The sequence below is a fragment of the Chionomys nivalis genome, chromosome 14 (assembly GCF_950005125.1).
Source record: "Chionomys nivalis chromosome 14, mChiNiv1.1, whole genome shotgun sequence".
Classification (NCBI taxonomy): domain Eukaryota; kingdom Metazoa; phylum Chordata; class Mammalia; order Rodentia; family Cricetidae; genus Chionomys; species Chionomys nivalis.
The window spans coordinates 40552805-40575048 of NC_080099.1; the positions used below are offsets into that span (position 1 = coordinate 40552805).

Here is a 22244-nt window from a genome sequence, read left to right on the forward strand (position 1 = left end):
TCAATCTCTGTCCCTTCAGATTAGAAAAAGGTACAGACCCTTAGTTAGACATGTGCTCATCTTTAAAACAATACAATGTCTGTCTATCAGACTGCTATGACCTCAAGTTCCAGAATATCAAGGCAACATTCTTTTAAAGGCACGCTTCCCTTTGGTTTGAACCCAGGTTTAGAACCAGTCTGCGCATTGTCCAAGGGAAAGGATAACCAGACAATAAGACAAGAAGCTGTCATTATGAGCTGGCTCGGGCATCACTTCTCCAGGCCCCACGAGGACATTTCCTTGCTCAGTACACATGCGCCACTCTTCTCCCTCATGTCATCTGAAGATGAGCATTTAATTTCCAACTTGAGGTAGGAAGTCAGGTGACTTTTCTCGCAGGTTTTGCTGTTGGACTATCCAGCCAATCTCTTTGTAAAAGGAGCCTGGGAAAGAACAGCGGCTTTTGTGGGGAGAGTGGGAGCACCTAGCCCCAAGAGTGCTTGAGAAAGGGGCAACTGCATGGCTTGTGAAAGAAGGACCGCTTGAGTTAAAGGAAATCTCTTCATTCTTAGTTTAAATTATCCTGTCCTGACCAAGCGAAACTTTATTTCTGGCCACTGCCTGTGAAATCCACTTCTTTGACATAAATATCTCAGAGATTTGACTTCAATAAAGAATTTGGAGTAAACAAGGGGGCCTGAGTGGAAAGTACAATAAATTCTTAGCACTGCATGTTTGATTAAAGAATTAACAGAAACTGCCCAGACTGGTGTATTCAACATGGGAACAGTCAGCTTTTGGTGGGGAGTGTGCCTGACTTCTTAGGCAAGTGAATAAGAAGAGAGTGAAGCCAGAAGAGAGAGTGTATTTTACCAATCTGAAGCATCACCAGGTAGAAGGATCAAAGAGACTACGGCTGCTGTGATCACATTTCCCACTAAAGCTTCCCTCTGCTTTTGATGAGCAGTTACCACCTCTCTTGGTTTTCTCAGGACCATCTTGATTTTAGTACCAAAAGTTCTCTATCCTAGTAAAATTAAGATGGTTGATCATCTTGACTGTATTTCAAAGTATTTGGGTAGCACATGTATCAGCTTAAAAACACTGACCCAGATTTCTCTGCCTTCTTTGTTCCTCAGAAAAGCAAAGAAAGCCCACTGGCTGCTGAAGTCATGCTATCACTAGCTGCCATCAGTTGCATGCCTCCCATGCACCAAGTACATGATATCATTGAATGCTCATGGCAACCAAGAGATAGAGTACTTAAAACACAGCTGGAGGAGGAAGATGAGGCCAGAGCTGAGGGCAGTGGTGGGGTCTTTCCTAAGCTTGAAGAGCTGGAACGTATCTGAGCTGGATTTGAAATTCAATGTGCACCAATTTGTTCTTTCTGCTTGTGAATGGGCAGCGTCTCTGATTTGGCACAGTTCTGTGGGCATCAGTTGTATCCATCATGCCCAAGCTTGTTCTTGTTCTTCGTGGTGACATAAGCACTCCTTGCAGGTCATATAGACAAGCTGCCCAAGAAGTTACAATAACTACTTTCATCTCATGTGTAGCAGCCCCAGATTCAGATAAGCCACCCTGCCCTTGGTCTTGCTTTGAATCTCTCTCTTTAATTCTCCGTCTCCTTTGATAGGATTTTGCTATGCAGGCTTGGTTGCTCTCAACCTCTCTTGCCTTGTTTGCCCAAGTACTGGGATTACCAGCGTACATTGTCACACCTCATCACCTTTCTATTTTTAGTGGGACTACCAAATGCCTGGCACATAGGCAATGCCTAGGGAAGGGCTGGCGTTACTTTCTGAATCATGACAGATGAGCAGTGTTAAGCTTGAACTGAAAGTCTTTGCATCTATAAATCTAAACATTTTAATAAAATCACCAAAGATTCAGAGTATTAGAATAGAGTTCTTATTGAGTTCAAAATTAGGCAAACACACACACACAAGTGATTTTTTTCCAACAAGTAAAAGTTACCATCTCAGTTACTTGATTTGGAGTAGATAGAAGACTGGCCTCCTTGCTGTGATAAAAAGGTGTTATGCACATAATTTTAAGATAGAAGCAAAAATCTCTTGTCTAGGGCTGCAGACTGCAAATGGTTCATTTCAGGGAAGAATCTTTCCAGGTGCTCAGCCCTCAGAAATCCCTCCACTAAAATCAGAGATGATTGAAGCTCTTAGCATAATGATGGAAGCCCTCGCTGGTAGGCACCATGCCGAGAAGGAAATGCCTTGGATTGTGTAGAGAGATGCAGAAAGCTTTTAGGCTATCCTCTGCTGTTATTTCATCAGTTCACACCTGAGAGTTATGCTACAGAATTGAAATGCAGTTCAAGTTGCATAATTTAGCCCAGAGGAGCTAGATTGAAGAAAGACTTGAGTACAATAGGAGAGACAGTGAATCTATTTGATCCAATCAGCAAATATTTATCGAGTACTCACTCCGTTTCAGGGCAGTGTGCTGATGCTGGGCATACAAAGAGGAACAACAGCCTGTGCCCCTGGCAACAAGGAGCACACATGGAGGGAGATGAAACAGGGCTATTATGAAAGCAGCTTCTTCGGGACCAGTTTCAAATGTTCATAGGTGGCATAGGAGTCAGTAATGACTGGCTCACAGGGTACTTTCTTGGTCTCTCTCTTCATCAATGCCATTAACTCAGGATTCCATCCCTCTGCCCCACTGAACTTTACTTACTAGGAGTCATCTCCATATGCAGTCACACTGGGGCTGGAGACTCAATAGGCATTTCAGGGAACATATGTCAGTCCACAGAAATAACCCTTAACACACTTCAGGCTGAACATCAACACATACACAGGCCATAATCCTCTTGTTCTTCACACACATCTGAGTGGCAGACGAAAGGGTATTTTACAATTTTGTTTTGAAATTATCTGGTTATACGTCATGATTAACCACTGGCGGCTACTTTTCAGCAGCTATGCCTCTGGGCATTTTTTGAGCAACAGGAAAACCTTAAACACATTTTCAAACACCATCAGATATTTGCGAGTGGGACTGAGTGTGGTGACATAAGTCTTTAACTCAGCACTCAGTAGGCAGAGGCAGCTTCATCTCTTGTGAGTTCCAGGCCAGTCAGGACTACACAGACCTTGGCTCAAAATCAAACGACAAAAATACTCCAAGCAACAACAGAATTTGTGAGTTCTGTTTGGCAAAGGAATGGGCATAATGCTAACTTCCAGTGTTCGACTTAGCATCAGCTTTATGTTTTACACATTTTCCCAAGCTTAAGAACATATAGGGTCTCAAAGTGCTAATTAGACCCTAAGTATTATCTGTAATGCCTACTAGATAAAAGGACGAGCCCTGCTCTGGGGACCAAGTAGCTCCAGGTCGGCCTCTAGGTCCCTTCTGAGTTCTTGTAGAGCATCCCCAGCTCTTTAACATCTCGATGACTCACTGGGTCTTTGGAGTAGGTGTGTTTCAAGTATCCTCTCTTCTTGCCTACTACCTGTTCTGTGTCCCTTGCCATTCCTGTTCCACAGACACCGCCTAGTTGGTGAAGACTTGGGAGCTGTTGCAGTCACCAGTGGCGTTCAGATCCACTACATGAGGTGTCAGGTGGCAACAGACTTCTTGCTTAAGAGTTACCTGGAAACCTGTTATGGTCGTGACTTCTAGACTTCTTCTTTGGAGACCCATGCAGTTGGTCTGGGGCAGGGCTTTGGACCTTGTTTCAGCAAGTTGTCCTGTTTGGTGATGGTTGGGCAAGCGATTAATTTTCTTGTCCCTGTGACAGAGTGCACGGCCAAACACCTGAACAGAAAGAATGGTGTGTTTTCGCTTATGATTTCAGAGATTGCAATCCATATTCCTTAGTCCCATTGATTATGGGCCCGTGTTGAGATGATTGTGGTGGTAGGAATATATGAAGGAAGGTGGTGTGTGCCTTAGGAAGCAGGCAGGGAGAAAGGGGCTGTTCTCTGGCTCCTTTAAAGGTGTGACTTGTCCCTTCACAAGGCAAAACCTTCAAAGATCCCAATGAAGTACTTTTTTCAAATAGGCCTTGTCACCTAAAGGTTCCAGAACCTCCCCAAATCATACCACCAGCTGGGAACCTTCAACACAACAATAGCAGGGAGTGTTGGTGTGATGGAGAAAACATATCACCATACCATAACATCTCACTGATTTGATTGCTCCAAATCAGATCTCTCTAGCCATTTGCTCTCTAGCCATTTGCCCCCAGAGCAATGCACTGAACAATTGCTCAGCCACGTTTCACTTTGACTCCTAGGGCATCTAGAACTCGGTGACCTACTGCAACAATGGTTCCTGGGGAAACGGGGTTGCGTCTTGTTTATTTTATTGTTATTGTGAATGTGAGGCAGGTTCCTTCCTTAATTTTCCACAGCACCTCCGAGATCAGGTGCAGACAGCTCATGAGGCTTGCTGCAGGAGAGGCATACCACAAGGTAATGACAACACAGTGCAGGCTCAGACTCATAATAGGCCCTACTGACTCCAAGTTGACCCAGCTTTCCCATGAACTTTGAAGCAGCTTACCTTCATCTATGGAAATGACTCTTGCCATTTCCATGACTGAAATTCAGACAGAACTTTTTAACCTCCGAAAGAGGAGGGAGCTTTTCTCCTCACTTCACCGTTACATCCCAGTCCCTTAAGCAATTGCTTCCTAATTTAGGATTACAGAAAGTGGAACTATCCATTCCTTTCAGGGAAAATTAACTCCAAGAGGAATGTGTGGGATGTTCTGCATTGGGGCCGTACACATGTCGACCCCAGTAGCTGAGCCCAGGTTCCTAGCTGCTCTCTCAATCTCCCCATCATTCTTTCTTGAGTAGATGCTCACCGCTCTCGGGTTATAGCTTACTTCACCTGTGGCACACCCTCGGGTGACAGTAAACTAGTTATATGTCTTTCAGTTGATATAATAAGCCCCGTGAGATTGTTTTCCTATCTGAACTGACAGGAGGTAGGGAGCACAAACCACTTAGCTGAGGTCATGTCACCATGGAGGGACATGCTGGGATCTGACTGGAAGTTTCTTTGTTTCAAGTTTGTGAAGTTAGCTATTATGAAACTCTGGCAAACACTAGGTGTTAGATTGGACATTGAACTTGAGTAAGAGATTGGTCCTTAATGGGACAAAACATTACAAAGTCAGAGGAGGCATCCTGAAAGAGGGAGCTGATCGAGTCAGCCTGGATTATGTATGACTCAACCTCTTGGCTCCACGGGTCTCTGATCTCTTCTTTATTGTTCTGTTTTGATCAGTGGTTATCATTCTTCAGCATCTTGGTTAACAAGTTAACCATCATCCTTGACTCTCCAGGAGCCAAGTACCAGCTCGAACCGTGGTGAAGCAGCCTATCCGCGGAGCCAGCAGCAGGACCACAGTCACGACCATCGTCCAGACTGGTGGGGACTGGAGCACCGGCCTCTTCAGCATCTGCAAAGACAGGAAAATCTGTACGGGCTTCCTTTTCACTCAAGCTCCTCCTTACCATTTTCTCCCATGAGGTATCAGTAAGTGGAAAAGCTACCCCAGCACAAGGTCAGAAAGTAAATGATTTCAGGATAACTGGACTGCTCTAGTGTCTCAAGGCTGTTCCTTAGTTGGGGAAAAAAAAAGTCATGCTTCTCAACAGTGTAGACCAGTTCATAGGATAAGTGGTATTTTCAAAGATTTTTTTTTATTTAAATGATAGAATCCATAGTTGGTAAAGACCCAAAATAGCCTCCCTTGTCACTAGAAGTGACAGTATGAACTGGTGGAGAACAGCAAGGGTTACACCAGTGTTTCCCCTGATAACTACATTTCTTAGTAGGAGCTTAATCTGAGAAAAGAAATTATGTGCAAAATTTAACAGGCACATCAACACTGCAGCCCTGGTTACTGTGGCAAAGCTTGGAACAGCATACGTACTACACCCATCCACTGGGTTATTATACAGCTGTGAAGAGTCAGAGAGTAGAGTAACAGTCAGTGAGTAAAAAGATCTTTTGTGGAAAGTTTCACTTTTGTTAATTTTTTTTTTTGAGACAGGGTCTCACTGCTTCCCTGGCTCGTCTGGAACTCATTGAGTTCCACCTGCTTCTGCCTCCTGAGTGCTGGGACTCAAGGTGCATGGCACCACACCTGTCTTGCATATGGTTTTGAGTTTAAGAAGCCGAGTGAGTGCAAAACTGTGTTCATTAAATTCCATCTGGAGGAGGTGAAAACATTTAGGGAAAAAAGCACAGGAGGATCTAATACTATTATTTACAGCAGATGTCTCCAGATGGCAGGCTAACAAATGCATTTCATTTTTCAAAAATTATCTCTTCAATCTCTTCATGTATTGCTCTTGTAACAAGAATGATCTGAAAGGAAGCGCCCTTTGTTGACTGAGATCTTGTCTGGCTCCGGTCCAGTTGTCAAGAGGTTCTAGTCTCACGACTGACCTCTGGCTTACAGCAAAGGCACACTGAGTCACTGTTTATCTCAGCGGTCATGTCTCAGGATCCCAGAACCTGTGAGAAGCAAGTATTGGGTCCTGATTTAAAATCACCATTTAGTGGTCATAAAAAAGAAAATTATAGAAGACAGCCCAAGGACAGAACAATATCTGTAGGTATGGAATATTTTGACGCTCCCCCACCCACCTCCAGATCCCTTACTTATGTGTGTACACAGTTTACATAAGTGGAAAAATTGTAAATATACATTACTAGACACCTCTGTTTTGATTTCACCACACATGTAGGTGATCATGTTACATAGCACATCTGGAGCTAATTTCTTAAATTGCCTCATGAATCCCCTTGTATCCCAGTTTGTTTATGCAGAAACTCCGGTTGCTGGACCTTTATGGGATTTACTCATACCAGTGATGTGCAACTCTGCTTGTTCAGATGTCAGTTTCGCATAGCGTGAGGATATCTGTCTTGGGTAACTGCTAATGAGTAAACTTGCTAACCAAACAGAATGTGCCTCTTTAAATTATGGTAGATGTCGCCAAGTGGCTTTCTTTCTGGAAGGTGAGTTAATTTACACTCCCACTAGCGGTGCATGCGTGTGCTCCAATCCTCTCTAAAGTATCTTATTATTGGAAGGTTCAGCTCCCTTGCAGCAAGCGACCTGAAATGTGCTGTGCTCAATTCCCACTCGCCTTCCTTCCTTCAGTTCTCTGGGCCTCCAAACCACTGCTTCTTGTCTTTGTTTTGACTCACCCGTAAGTGAGAAAGATGGCATTCTACACAGGAGGGTGGAGAACAGGCCTCGGGTTAGGTGGGCTGTGGAAGTAAAGGGAAAGGCTGAATGTGTACCATGCATCCCTATTGACCGTGAGCTCTGTAAAAGAAGAAAATATATGCTGATACCATGTCATACCTTCAACTTGTAAAATGAGGTGTTGCAGAAAAAGGATCCTTGTCTCTTTGTAAATACCATTTAGGGTTGCAAACAAGAGCAACAACAAAAAAATCACTTGGGAACATTTCTTTCCAGGTATTTTCTCTATATTTCCTGTGTAAATCTGTTAGCAATATATGCTATTGCTTTGTAACTCATTAAGCAAAGCATAAATGGTATTAAGCTGTGCCCCTTATGCAATTTGATTTTTTAAAATTCAAATTATCCTTAGAGACTTAGCTCTGTTGGTACTTAATTGAACTTTTATCACATTCTTTTAGAAAAGTTTGTGCATGCGTGTGCATGTGCATGTGGTGTATGTGCAGGTATGGGTACCAATGTGCATGGGCAGAACCCAGAAGAAGGCATCTGATATCCTCCTCTATTATGCTCCACTTTATGCTCATTTGAGACTGGGGTTCTCATTGAACCTAGAGCTAGACTGGCAGCCATCAAGCCCCACCACTCCTCCTGTCTCTGTCTCCCACGGTCTTAACTTGCAGGTATGTATGCTGGCTTGTGTTGTGTTTGCTGGGATCCAAACTCAGGTCCTCATGGCCGCCCAGCAAGCATTCTTAATCATCGAGCCATCTCTCCAGTCTGTTTCCCACATTCTTAGTGGTTACATGCCATGTTTTATCTGTTCCTCAGCCTACTGACATGCATTTGCATTTGTAAACGCTGTGATGCAGACACGCTGCAGTGACTATCCTTGCAGGTGTCCTTCTGTGCCCAAGTGTTACTCTAGGTGCTGATAAGTGAGATTATTCATTCCTAGAATGTTTTTAAGTCTTAATAGACTGAACAAAGTTCTCATCTAATGTGGTTAGGCCAATTTCCACATTCATGTATTGGTACTTTTATGTCCCCAAACATACATTAAAAATGGGGCATTCTTGTGAGTAGCAAGCGACTTCTGATAGTATTAATATGCCTTTATAATGATATTATTGTTGGCCATTGGTATTTCCTTTTTAGCAAGCTACCCACTGATGGCCTGTGCCATTATCTTATCTTCTGTTTTCCTTTATATGTGGATTTATAAGAGTGCCTCCCATATTCTACGTGTTTACCCTGGTCTCCGATATCACGGCAAAGCCTACCTCTGGGAAAAGGATCCCAGCCTTCTATTCTTGTGCATCCCTTCTTGGGGTCTAGTCTAAGTGTTCTCATCTCTAGCCACACCCCTCACCATGCACAGCAGTGATATTTGACTCAGAGGGTCCTTCTGAAAAGAGTCACAAAGTTCAGGTCACCCCACAGGGATAAATATAATGGGCATACTGTCCTGGACTACATAAACTCTTTTGCATTAATTATGATGGGATAGAAATGTAAAACATGAGAACATATGGACATATACTAGGACTCTGGGTTCAGTCTTCTAGAGTTCAAATCTGGTCTCTGTCCTTCACTAATAATATTATAAGCTTAGGGACAATTACTTCTAGAGATTAGGTGAACTAATTATAAATGGGGTTAGTAAGAAGACCTATTTTATTCATCAGTTGATTTTCTGAGATAGGGTCTTAGCAAGCAAGCACAGGCTGTTCTAGAATTCCCTGTGTATCCTAGGCTGTCCTCAAACTCATGTTTCTACTGTCTTAATCCCACAAGTACTGTGGTTATGGGGCAGGCTATCATGCAGGCCTGAATGGTGGCAGTGTTTGTGGGAGGCAGAGGCAGGTGGGTCTCTGAGTTTGAAGCCAGCCTGGTCTACAGTGTGAGTTCCAGGACAGCCACCAATACACAGAGAAACCCTGTCTCAAAACAACCAAACAAAAAAGTGCCTAGTTTATATGATTATTTCAGAGATTAAATGAGCTAACACGTGTTAAATGTTTTCAGGAAGAGCTTGGAACTCTTTATAAACATGAGCTATTGTAAAATAAATATCTCTATATAGGCTTCTATATAGACATTTTTAAAAAAACCACAGCTGACTTCTAGTTCAAAGTGATTGAATTTAAGTATTATGATTTGAATGAGAACATTTCCCAAAGGCTCGTATGTTTTAATACTTGGTCCCCAGATGGTGGAACTGTTTGGGAAGGACTAGGAGGAATAGACCTTGTTGGAAGAAGTGTCACTTTTTTTTTTTTTAAAGAGAGGTGGACTTTGATGTTTCAAAAGTCCACATCATTCCCAGTTAACTCTTTCTCTGCCTCTTTCTGTGGATCAGAAGTAATCTCTCTGCTGCTGCTCTGGCACCATGTCTGCCTGACCGCTGTCATTGTTCCCCACCATGATGGGCATGAACTCTAATCATCTAACAAGCCCCTAATTAAACGCTTTCTTCTAGAAGTTGCTATGATCATGGTGTTTTATCACCTCAGTAGAAAAGTAAGACAAGTATCTAAAAAGCACAGTTAAATAGCATGGTTATCTGACAGACAGATTCAAAATCAACCAACCAACAACAAAAAAAAAAAAAAAAAAGAAAGAAAGAAAGAAAGAAAGAAAAAGAAAAAGAAACCCAACAAGTGAGTTCTAATGTGGAGCAAAAATGCTAAGGCACAATCAATGTCTTTACAGGGTGTGGTACAGTTCAGAGACAAGTAAACAGGATTGATCAATTGCTTAATTTGCCAGCTTTATAATTAGGCAAATTTTTGTTAATTGCTTTGTTCGTGGGAATTTACTGTCTTTCATAATCTTCACAGACTGTGTCATTGATTTCAAATTGCTCTAATTCAAGGTTGCAGATGCTGGGAACCCTCTGCTTGTTGCAAATTTGCTAGGCCTTATACTGCTTTCCAAGTTGTTCAGACTAGTTGTCAGTGCTGGGCAGAGCCTCCTTTTCTGCTTGGGAATTATTTTTTAACGCTGGGGACTGATCCTTGTGCACTCTAGGCAAATACACGACCATGGAGCCATAGCCCCAGTCAGATTAAAGTATCTTAGGATTACTTGAGGCTTACTTAGTTTGCTTTCAGCTACAAGGTACCTACCGTACCTTTGTTTCTGGTGCATCAGAAGCTGTGGTGACTAACACTTCACACAAGCTACAATGGCTAAAACAAAACTTCTGACAATAGCAAATGCTGGCCATGATGTCAAGCCATTAGAAGTCTGAATGGTGTCAGAGGGGGTATGGAATGGTACAAATGCTTTGGAGAACTATTTCTCTATATTTGTAGAATTAAACATATGACCTAGAAATTCCACTCTCAGGAAACTACTCAGATAAAATAAAGTCATATATTCACACACTGAATTGGAGGTATGTCTATATAAAGACTTACATGTGAGTATGCATAGTGGTATTAATATAAAAAAAATGGAGCAATAAAATGTCGATTAGTGGGAGAATAAACAGTTTTTAGACTATTCATACAATGAAATGCTACTTATTCAACAGTACTAACTATAACTTGTATAACAACATGAGTAACCCTAAAAAAAATCTCATGATATTGCACAAAACAATAGAAGTTATAGAAGTAAATGTGATTTTGTTGAGATGAGGGATAGAAGTCATGACTGTGTTTCTCTCAGGAGTAGGGGTGATAAGGGTGTGATTTCCTGTTATATAGGTGAATGCAATTATTGTCACCCAAAGTGAATACTTAAGGTTTGTGCATTTTTGTATATAAAATTACTCTTGATTAAAATGTTTAGCATATATACTGCATATTTTTATGTCAACTTGACATGAGCAAAAATCATGTGAGAGCAGAGAACCTTAATTAAGAAAATACCTCCATATGATTGGTCTATAAGCAGGCCTGTAGGGCATTTGCTTAATTAGTGATTGGAGAGGAAGGGCCCAGCCTATTGTGGATGGTGCCATCCCTGGGCTGGTGATCCTGGGTTCTATAAGAAATCAGACTGAGCAATCCATGAGGAGCAAGCCAGTAAGAAGCATCCCTATATGGCCTCTGCATCAGCTTCTGCCTCCAGGTACCTGCCCCATTTGAGTTCTTGTTCCGACTTCCTTCAGGGATGAACACTTAAAAACATAAGCCAAATAAACCCTTCCCTTCCCAAATTGCTTTGGTCATGGTGTTTTATCTCAGCAATGACAACCCTAATAAAGACAGTGTGTTTCCAAAGACTGGTATCATGACATTTTTGTTGGTTCATAGTCCTAATTATTTGGAATCATCAGGATTGTCATCTTTTTGTAGTTTTAGATGATGTGACATCTTAACTGCGTGTCAGGAGCTCTTGCAGCTCATTAGTAGTTTTCTGTGGCTCTATGAGCTCTGTGGAAGGGAGTGAACAATTTGCCTGCCCATGGGCATGCGCTTTCTCTTCCCTTCCGGAGCAAGTTCGTAACAGCCATTACGTTCTCCAAAGGCTCTGTGGCCTCAAACATCTTCGGAATAGAATCCGTGTTAGTCCATTCAGGCTGTAGCAAGTCATATCAAGAGTTAATGGTAGCCGGGCGGTGGTGGCGCAAGCCTTTAATCCCAGCACTCGGGAGGCAGAGGCAGGCGGATCTCTGTGAGTTCGAGACCAGCCTGGTCTACAAGAGCTAGTTCCAGGACAGGAACCAAAAGCTACGGAGAAACCCTGTCTCGAAAAATCCAAAAAAAAAAAAAAAAAAAAAAAGAAAAAAAAAAGAGTTAATGGTGAATGAAGTACTAAGTGGAAACCATTTCCAGTGACTCAAGGACCCAGTCGCCTAATAGTTTACAGATTAAAATGGACGAATGTCAATGGCTCTGTGAAGCTGACAACATTCAGAATAACCTCTGATCTGAGAAATAGAATAAAACCCTGACAAGAAAAGGAAATGGGGTCAGTTTTTCTATCGTTTTTACAGAAAGGAATATCTGTTATTCAGGAAGCGTATTCAGGAAGTATCCTAGGTCCATGTTAAAAATTGGATAGAAGAACGTAAGTATCAGCAGTTATGATTCAAAAATTACTGAACATTTTTGGCAAGATAAAAAGTTCCCATAATCGATGCTAACAGAATCACATCAGGTTCAGTTTTGGCAATATTTAACAAAAGAACACAATTTTGATATGGCTAGGTAATGGTGATTTTCTAGCTCTGAGTTTTGAGAATTGTTTATTCATTCTTTGTCCCTGGTTACAGACAGACAATGCAGTGTTGAATTGATGGCACAGGGTTGTGAATCTGTTTAAAATGTGAAGTTGTTCCCTGAATTTCTGAGAACGCTGGTTTTCTTTTATGTGCAATCGACAGGTTTCTGTGGTCTCTTTTGTCCCATGTGTCTTGAGTGTGACATTGCCAGGCATTATGGAGAGTGCCTTTGTTGGCCACTGTTACCAGGGTCTACCTTTGCACTGAGAATTGGCACCAGAGAGAGACATAAGATACAGGTAAGGACAACTGAGGCATATATGAATCCAAATCTTTATGAGAACTTGGATGCTTTTCAAACCTATGATTCCCCAAGGTGATTGGGAGAGAGAGAGAGAAACACACACACACACACACACACACACACACACACATGCGTGCACGCACACACACATGCTTAAAAAATCTTATATTTAATAAAAAACGGTGGGGAATGAAAGTTCTGATTTCATTATTTACTAGGAGTTATCACTTAAATGAAAAGTATATTTTATATTGAAGGCTATTTCAAGAAGAAATCATAATGCAGGCTGTTGGTCAACAGGGCTGGTCAAATCATTGGCCAACTTACACACTCTGAGATGTGCTTTGATGCGTAGAACTAGGCGATTGTAGCCACTGTCCCCTCCCATCTACAGAAATAAAAGCACACTTGTCTCTTATTACTTCAAGACATGGCGGATGGACTCAAACCTAATTTGGAGGAAGTGCTTGTGAGGTCTGACTTGGAGTGTAGCCCATGTGTCGCAGGTAGACTTTACTTAGGAGGCTTCTTGTGGTCCTTAACTTCCAGTAGAGCCAAGACTGAAGTCATGAGTGGGTGGAAACACATACAGACACAGTGGGTCTTCCAAAGGGAACCTTCTATGTTGGACACAGACACACAGACACATAGAGACACAGACAGAAAGACTCTTTCTCTCACAGTATCTAGGTATTTTGTGGGATGATCTTTTTATGTGAACAAAACAAGACACAGGCTTGTGTGAATCCTCATGTATAAGGACTGTATGCGTATATGTTTAGACTGATCCAGTTTGCCTGGACATGTAACTGTTAACCAATGATTGTCTCTAGGCACGTGGTTGGGTGACTGGGGACAGCTCTGGGGGAGGCGAGGGGAGATTTTCTTTTTTACTTCACATCCCTTTTTACTATGGGGATTTGGGACCATTTTATTACCTGATATTCAGGTGCCTTATTACCTGAAGGGATGCTACCCCACTAGAGCATATGGCTCTGACAGGCCTTGCCCTTCTCCCTGACTCCCTCCTCCTTGCTAAACCATTAGATTGCATTCCTAAAGCTAGCCCCTTCCTCCTCCTGAGGCTGACTACCAAGATCCAGCTATCAAAGTATTGAAGTCCAGCAATCAACCCCACTTTGGCTCACCTAATTAGCATGCCTAATTAAAACTGTATACCCCATCCTAACCTGGGGCTTCCCATTTTACCTTTAAAAGCTGCCATTTTCTTATGGGCCCCATCCAATAGCAGTCCGTTGTCATCCCCCCTCCAGGACAAATATCCCTTGAGAAACAGAAACAGTCCTGTATCATTTGGTCTTGCCTTAGGGGACACTCTGTGAAGATTGGATGGTGGTGCATTGCTGCTGGCCTTTCTCCATCTGTCAGGTGGCCCGAGAACTCAAGATGAGAACCTCCCAGCTCTACGAGATCTGTGCAGTCCAAGCACCCAAGGACAGCCTGGTTTGATAGCCCTCCTCCTGCGCTCGCTCTCCCACACCTTCCTCTCAAACCTGTCTTAGAAAGATAGTTCCCTCCCCCATTGGTATTCACTGGAATGGAATAAATGATTTACTCACTATTGTCTCTGCTGTGCTATGATGCCCCTGAGGTTCTGAGTATTTTCTGACTTTGCTATTTTGGTCCAGCCATACACAGTACCTTCTAGAGGTGAGTGATATATTCTCCCCTCCCCCTGGGTTTTGGAAGGTTGACTTTTCTCCTAGTTTCTGATGCCATCTTTTCCCATGAGGCTGAAAAATTCCCATGTATATTTATTGTATAGCCCACTTTCCCCAAAATAATAGTGATGGGCCAGGCCCGATTAACTAGGCACTGATGTCTTTGGAACAGTAAGCTATTGCTCCCCCACAACTCCTTCAGTCTTAGTTGTGCAGGAAGGAACCTCTGAATGTGGCTGACAATTGAGGCTGACTGAGAAGCCAATGATAAGGACACTGAGATTTGTCTCTACTGCTTGTACTGGCTTTTTGGGATCCTAGTCTATTTGGATGCACACCTTCCTAGGCCTGGATGGGGGGGGGGCCTTGGACTTCCCACAGGGCAGGGTACCCTGCCCTCTTTTAAGACTGGAGGGGGAGGGGGAGAGGGAGGGGGGAGCGGGAGGGAAATGGGAGGAGGGGAGAAAGTTGAAATTTTGAGTGGTATTATTTATAAAGTAATAAAAACAAATATTTTTTTTTAAAAAGAAAGTCTGTATTGGTGCTGATCTTGAATTCTCCTCCAACACTTTCAGTCTCCTTGCTCCAAGGCTCAAAAACCATAACTGGGTGAGCATTATGGGTTAGATTGTGTTTCCTGCTTCTCCTACACTCCACAAAAGATACATTGCAACCCAAACCCTGGCACCTGTGAAGACTATCTGGAAACAATCTTTGCAAACGTGATGTAATTAATATTATGTCAGTAGGGTAGGCCTGAATACAGCATGATAGGTGCCCTTTAAAGAAGAGGCAGGAGTAGAGACGCACATGTGAAGTCATGGGAGGATGGGAGGGAGGATGCTACCAGGCAAGGACTGCTTAGGGATGCTGAAGCTGGAGGAGGCAAGGGAGAATCCAGCCCCAGAAGTGTGGAGGAAACACCGTTCTGCCAATATCCTGTGTTCAGATATCCCTCTCTAAAAATGTGACAGAATAAGCTTCTATTGTTCCAAGACACCAAGTCTGTGGTGGTTTATACTCCATCCCCAGGGGGCTAGTGTGGCAATCACCTACTTTGTGAACTGAGTATGGCATCTACTTCTGTCAGGTCAACAGCACAGAGCTGAAGAACTTGAATGCCTATTAACCGATTGTGCATCTGTGGGCAGTTTCATTACCTCTGTGTCTCAGTTCCTCATGGATAAAGGGGCTGGCGTTAGCATTGACCTTAAAGGGCTATGAGGTTATAACAAGTCAAGCCATGTAGCACTGTGCTGAACGAGTAGAATTAAGGACTCAGTAAATACACTTCTCTCTCTCCTCCCCGCCCCCTTGGTTTTTCAAGACAGGGTTTCTCTGTCTAGCCTTAGCTGTCCTGGATCTCTGTAGACCAGGCTGTCCTTGAATTCAAAGATTTGCCTACCTCTACCCCCCAGGTGCTGGAATTAAAGGTGTGTACCACAAGTGTCTGGCTTTTTTGCGGGAGGGGGTGTGTGTGTGGTGTGGTGTGGTGTGGTGCTGGTGGGGGGGAATGTAAAGACCCTATTGATAATTTGATAATTTATGACTGTGATGGTTTGGAAGAAAATAGGGAGTGGCACTATTAGGAGGTGTGGTTTGGTTGGAGGAAGTGCATCACCATGGAGGCAGGCTTTGAGGTCTCATATATGCTCAAGCCATGCCCAGTGAGATGGACCACTTCCTGCTGCCTGTGAGTCAAGATGTAAGAACTTCCTCCAGCACCATGTCTGCCCACATGCTGCCATGGCCCACCACAATGACAATGGACTAAACCTCTGAAACTGTATGGCACCCCATTAAATGCTTTCCTTTATAAGAGTTGCCATGGTTATGGTGTCTCTTCATAGCATTAGAAACCCCAAGACAATGGCTACCTTTGTAGTAAATTGTACTAATTTCTATTTATAGTTGGGACATAAATTTTCTTAACTGCTGAGCCATTTCTTCAGCTAGATGTACACTTTCTTTTAAGATTAAAAAGAAAATTATTTTATGTGTACGGGTGCTTTGCCTGCATGTATGTCTGTGTACTGTTTGTATGCCCGATGTCCTCAGAGGCATGGGTGTTTTGCCTGCATGTATGTTCTGTGTACTGTTTGTATGTCCATAGAGGCCAGAAGAAGGCATCAGATCCCCTGGAAATGGAGTTTTGGACAGTTGTAAGCTGCCATATGAGTGCTGGGACATGAACCTGGGTCTTCTGTAAGAGCAATGCTTTTTTTTTTTTTTTTTTTTTTTTTTTTTTTTTTTTTTTTTAAACTGCTGGTCATCTCTCGAGGTCTGTAAAGTTTCTTAGAAAATTAAATTCTGCATGAAAATGGAGTCAGTTAAAGAGGCACGATAGTTCACACCTGCTATCCCAGCACTTGGAAGAATAAACCAGGAGAACTGCTATCACTCAAAATAAGAAAGTTACTAGCATGGCTGGTATGTGGATGTAGCAAACACTCTGAAGGGGTAAAACCCTGATTTCAAAAAAATATTTGTGTTAATATGATCATTGTGTATTATGTTGTATGTTTACTCGTAGTGTATGTGTGCCATGAATGGAGTATATTTGTAGGTCAGAGGGCAACTTTTGGGAGCCAGTTTGCCCTCTTATCATGGGTTACAGGGATGGAATTTAAATTACCAGGCTTGCACAGCAGGGTTTTTTGTTTGTTTGTTTTTTGTTTGTTTTGTTTTTCAAGACAGGATTTCTCTGTAGCTTTCGAGCCTGTCCTAGAACTAGCTTTTGTAGACCAGGCTGGCCTCAAACACACAGAGATCAGCCTGTCTTTGCCTCCCGAGTGCTGGGATTAAAGGCGTGCGCCACCACCACCCGGTTACAGCAAGTGTTTTTACCGACTGAACCATCTCAAAGGCCCAACACTAACAAACTCAAAATGCTCTGAATATTTTGAGCTATTCAACCCTTAGTGCTCCTTCCTGATGAACACTTCAGAAGAGAGGCCTGAGTCACAGAAATGCAACTGACCTTCCCAAGGCTTCATAGCCCTCTGGAGCCCACATGGTTTCTCCAACCAGAACTTTCTTTACAGAGATGAATTCATCGTGGTCAGCCTTGCCAGTGTTTACTGTCCCTGCCCCTAATCGTTTCCACAGAATCACTTAGAGCAGATGCTAGGAGCTGGACCTCTTGGGGGAAAATTAAATGCTCCATGTCCACATGTAATCTGCGATCAGCAACAACGGACAAAAGCAGGCCCGGTGGAGACGATGGTTAAATGAAAATAACCTGTTTTTATTGTTTCACACTCAAACACACTCCAGGCTTCCCAGACTCAAATTGGCAATGATACCTACTTTTGGCAAGGAAGCCTGCACTTCCATACAACAAACTCTGTCTGAAGAAAGCAAAGATGGCGGTTTGTGCACAAGACTCTGGCCTGCTCTGCTTCTCAGCTCATCTGAAGGGTGTTGGTGTGTTAGTGGACCTTCCCCCATGGAGCCCTTTACCATTTGCTGCTTCCCATCTGTGAAGACCAAACTTAGTGTTTCAGCAGAGATGGGTCCAGGCAAGTCAAACTCAGGGCTCCGAGAACACTGTCTACCACAGGATCATAGAACAGGAACAGAATTTATAAGAGTTCTCTGCTATTGTTATAAGATAGTACAGAGTGATCTTGAAGGGAAGCAGCATTGGGCCACAACTCATGATTTTCTCTAAAAGAACATGTCAAGGCCAAGAAAAAGAACTTGACAAAAACCTGTGTTTTCTATGAGCACCATTATCCAATACTGCATGTTTCTGTAATAGATAATAACTGATACTAAGCATTCATCAGCTGCATCTACTCCCCAGCTGTGTGAGCTGGACAGAACAGAGACCCTGGTATAGCCCTTGGGGACACTGTGTATACACTGGCTGGTGGTACTCTTGGCTTTTTTCCATCTGTCAGTTGGCCTGAGAATGCAAGACAAGAACTTCCCAAGTCTGCAATCTGTGAAGTCTGTGAAATTTGTGGTACAAATCTGAAAATTACCCAACGGGGAAGGCACGGTCTGTTTATCATAGACAAATTCCTTTTGGTTTTACCAGGATGCAAACCGTGGAACAAATCTCTGATGACTCCCTGTGCCAACACACAGGCAAGAGACGTTCCAAAGTAACCTGTTCAGAATGCCACGCATCAGAAACCAGGAGACAAGCCAACAGAAAGCTCCTTGACGCTCTTCTATCTGCAGAACAAACTAAGGCCAACAGCTGCATTCCTGGGATACTCTAATTGTTTTGGAACAAAGCTATGCAAAGTATGGACGTCCTTGAGTGTCCATTTTCTGGGTGCCCAGGGCGATGTCCCCAGTTAGTTCCTTGGGCAGCTGAGGATAGGCAACCTGAAATGGCCCTATCCTATAGCCATACTGATGAATATCTTGCATATCACCATAGAACCTTCATCTGGCGAAGGATGGAGATAGAGACAGAGACCTACATTGGAGCACTGGACTGAGCTCCCAAGGTCCTAATGAGGAGCAGAAGGAGGGAGAACATGAGCAAGGAAGTCAGGACCGCGAGGGGTGCACCCACCCACTGAGACAGAGGGACTGATCTATTGGGAGCTCACCAAGGTCAGCTGTACTAGGACTGAAAAAGCATGGGATAAAACCGGACTCTCTGAACATGGCGGACAATGAGGGCTGATGAGAAGCCAAGGACAATGGCACTGGGTTTTGATCCTACTGCATGTACTGGCTTTGTGGGAGCCTAGGCTGTTTGGATGCTCACCTTCCTAGACCTGGATGGAGGGGGGAGGACCTTGGACTTTCCACAGTGCAGAGAACCCTGACTGCTCTTCAGACTGGAGAGGGAGGGGGAGGGGAGTGGGAGGAGGGGGAGAGGAGTGGGAGAAGGGGGAGGGAAATGGAAGGCTGGGAGAAGGCAGACATTTTTTTTAATAAAAAAATATTAAAAATAAAATGAAAGTAAACAACAACAAAAAAAGGAAGTAAGCAAAGGTACAAGACTCTACAGCATTTCTGTAGGCCGGGAGGACCAGGCTATCTGTAGAGATTTGGTCACTGGCTCTGGAGACTAACTTATGTTATCCCCTAATTTTGATGAGGACAGATTGTTCCCATTCAATGGTATATTTATAAATATGCCATTTATAAAATAAAAATTTCCCCCAAATGTGGAATTCTGTGTTGGTACTCTGGCAAGTGCACTCACCGGAACTTAAGTGTACATGGCTCAAAGCTGCTGCATGGGCTAGCTCCACACTGAAGGAAACCTCCTGTGCAAGCCCACCCCTCCCCCTAATCACACTTGGGCCAGTGCTCACTCTTGTTTACAGGCAGGACTGGATGGAAGACTGAACAGGGTGCTTCAGTACCAAATTAGGACCCCCAACTTTAAAACAATTATGCCATCATTATATCTGATAATTACGGAACTGTGTTCTTTTAAAAACAGCATTCTTACCAATGTCTTAAAAAGGGAGGAGATGGGGGGCTGGAGAGATGGCTCAGCGGTTAAGAGAACTGACTGCTCTTCCAGAGGTCTTGAGTTCAATTCCCAGCAACCACATGGTGGCTCACAAACACCTTTAATGAGATCTGGTGCTCTCATCTGGCCTACAGGTAGGATACTGTATAAATAAATAAATCTTTAAAAAAAAGGAGGAAATGTACCACATTTTCTTTATTCATTCTTTGGTTAAGGGGCATCTAGGTTGTTTCCAGGGTCTGGCTATTGCAAATAATGCTGCTATGAACATAGTTGAACAAATGTCCTTGTTTTGAGCATTTTTAGGGTATATGTTCAAGAGTGGTATTTCTGGATATTGAGTTAGATTGATTCCCAATTTTCTGAGAAACTGCCATACTGATTTCCAATGTGGCTGTATAGGTTTGCACTCCCAACAATGGAGGAGCGTTCCCCTTACTCTATATCCTCTCTAGCATAAGCTTTCATTAATGTTTTGTTCTTAGCTATTCTGACAGGTGTAAGATGGAATCTCAGAGTTGTTTTGATTTGCACTTCCCTGATGGCTAAGGATGTTGAGCAGTTTGTTAAGTGCTTTTTGGCCATTTGAGATTCCTCTGTTGAGAATTCTCTGTTTGATCTGTACCCCATTTTTAAATTGGATTATTTGATATTTTGATATCTAGTTTCTTGAGTTCTTTGTATATTTTGGAGGTCAGATGTGGGGTTGGTGAAGATTTTTTTCCCATTCTGTAGGTTGCTGTTTTGTCTTATTGACTGTGTCCTTTGCCTTACAAAAGCTTCTCAGTTTCAGGAGGTCCCATTTATTAATTATAAATCTCAGTGTCTGTGCTACTGGTGTTATATTCAGGCATTGGTCTCCTGTGCTGATGAGTTCAAGGCTACTTCCCACTTTCTCTTCTGTGAGGTTTGGTGTAGTTGGATTTATGTTGAGGTCTTTGATCCATCTGGACTTGAGTTTTGTGTGTAGCGATAGATATGAATCTATTTGCATTCTTCTATATGTCAACATCCAGTTATAACAGCACCATTTTTCCATTGTATAATTTTAGCTTCTTTGTCAAAAATCAGGTATGTGGATTAATATCAGGGTCTTTGGTTCAATTCCATTGGTCCACAGAAACCAGGCGCTAGGGAACTTCTCAGGAATCCACAAGGATGACCCCAGCTAACAATTTAAGCAACAGCAGAGAGAGTACCTTAACTGCCTTTTCCCTGTAATCAAATGGATGACTACCTTAATTGTCATCATAGAACCTTCATCCAGTAACTGATGGAAGCAGATGCAGAGATCCACAGCTAAGCACTGGGCTGAACTCCTGGAGTTCAGTCATAGACAGGGAGGAACAATATTATGAGCAAAGAGGTCAAGACCATGATAGGGAAACCCACAGAAACAACTGACCCCAGCAAGTGGGAGCTCACTGACTCTGGATTGATAGCTGGGGAACCTGCATAAGATGGAACTTGGCCCTCTGAACGTGGGTGACAGTTGTGTGTTTTAAGCTGTCTGTAGGGCCACTAACAGTGGAACCAGTATTTATACCTGGTTTATGAACTGACTGTTTGAGAGTCCCCATTCTCTATGGATTGATACTTTGTTCAGCCTAGATACAGTGGAGAGGGGGAGGACCTTGGTCCTGCGCCTCAAGTGGTGTGACAGACTTTGTTCACTCCCCATGGGAGGATTCACCCTCTCTGAGGAATGGATGGAGCATGGAATGGGGAGAAGGTGGGGGAAGTGGAAGGAGAGGGAACTGGGATTGGTATGTAAAATAAGATTATTTAAAAAATAAAAAAATACATAAAATAAAAAAGGGAAGAGATGGTAATATATGGTTTAAAAAACCCTCAGAACTGTTTGAGAGTTTTACTTGTCTGAACAATGTCTTCCTCAGGTTAACATAACTTAAAAATCATATTTTAGATTGTAGCTACACACACCCACCTACACACTCACACAGGAATAGACTGTCTTCCATTGGTTGGCCTTTATGATGGCTTTACAAACATACAGTTGTTTCTACTTAAATAGCCCCTCTGTAGACACAATACTCTATGATGCCTGTCTTATGTGATCCTGAGGTTTTCTATCTAAGGTTCTTGGGCACAACTATTTATTCCTTGACCACTATGTCATAACACCCCGTTTCTTTTCTTTTCTTTTCTTTTCTTTTTTTTTTTTTATTTTTCGAGACAGGGTTTCTCTGTAGCTTTTGGTTCCTGTCCTGGCTCTTGTAGACCAGGCTGGCCTCGAACTCACAGAGATCCGTCTGCCTCTGCCTCTCGAGTGCTGGGATTAAAGGCGTGCGCCACCACCGCCTGGCAACACCTGTTTCTTAAGCTGTTGGTTGTCACTCCATCTGGGACTTAAATAACTGAATGTCAGGAGTTATGAAAAATGCAGTAGCAAACATGAATGGTTTCCAAACACA

At 43.0% G+C, this 22244-nt stretch overlaps 1 protein-coding gene across 1 annotated transcript; it reads left to right on the forward strand.

Annotated features, from left to right (window-relative positions):
- Positions 1-234: 234 nt before the first annotated feature.
- Plac8l1 (PLAC8 like 1) lies at positions 235-14145 on the forward strand. Its single transcript, XM_057789375.1, has 4 exons — positions 235-353; positions 5312-5448; positions 12534-12670; positions 14005-14145. The coding sequence occupies exons 1-4, from the start codon at positions 235-237 to the stop codon at positions 14143-14145; spliced, it is 534 nt and encodes a 177-aa protein (XP_057645358.1).
- The last annotated feature ends 8099 nt before the right edge of the window (positions 14146-22244 follow it).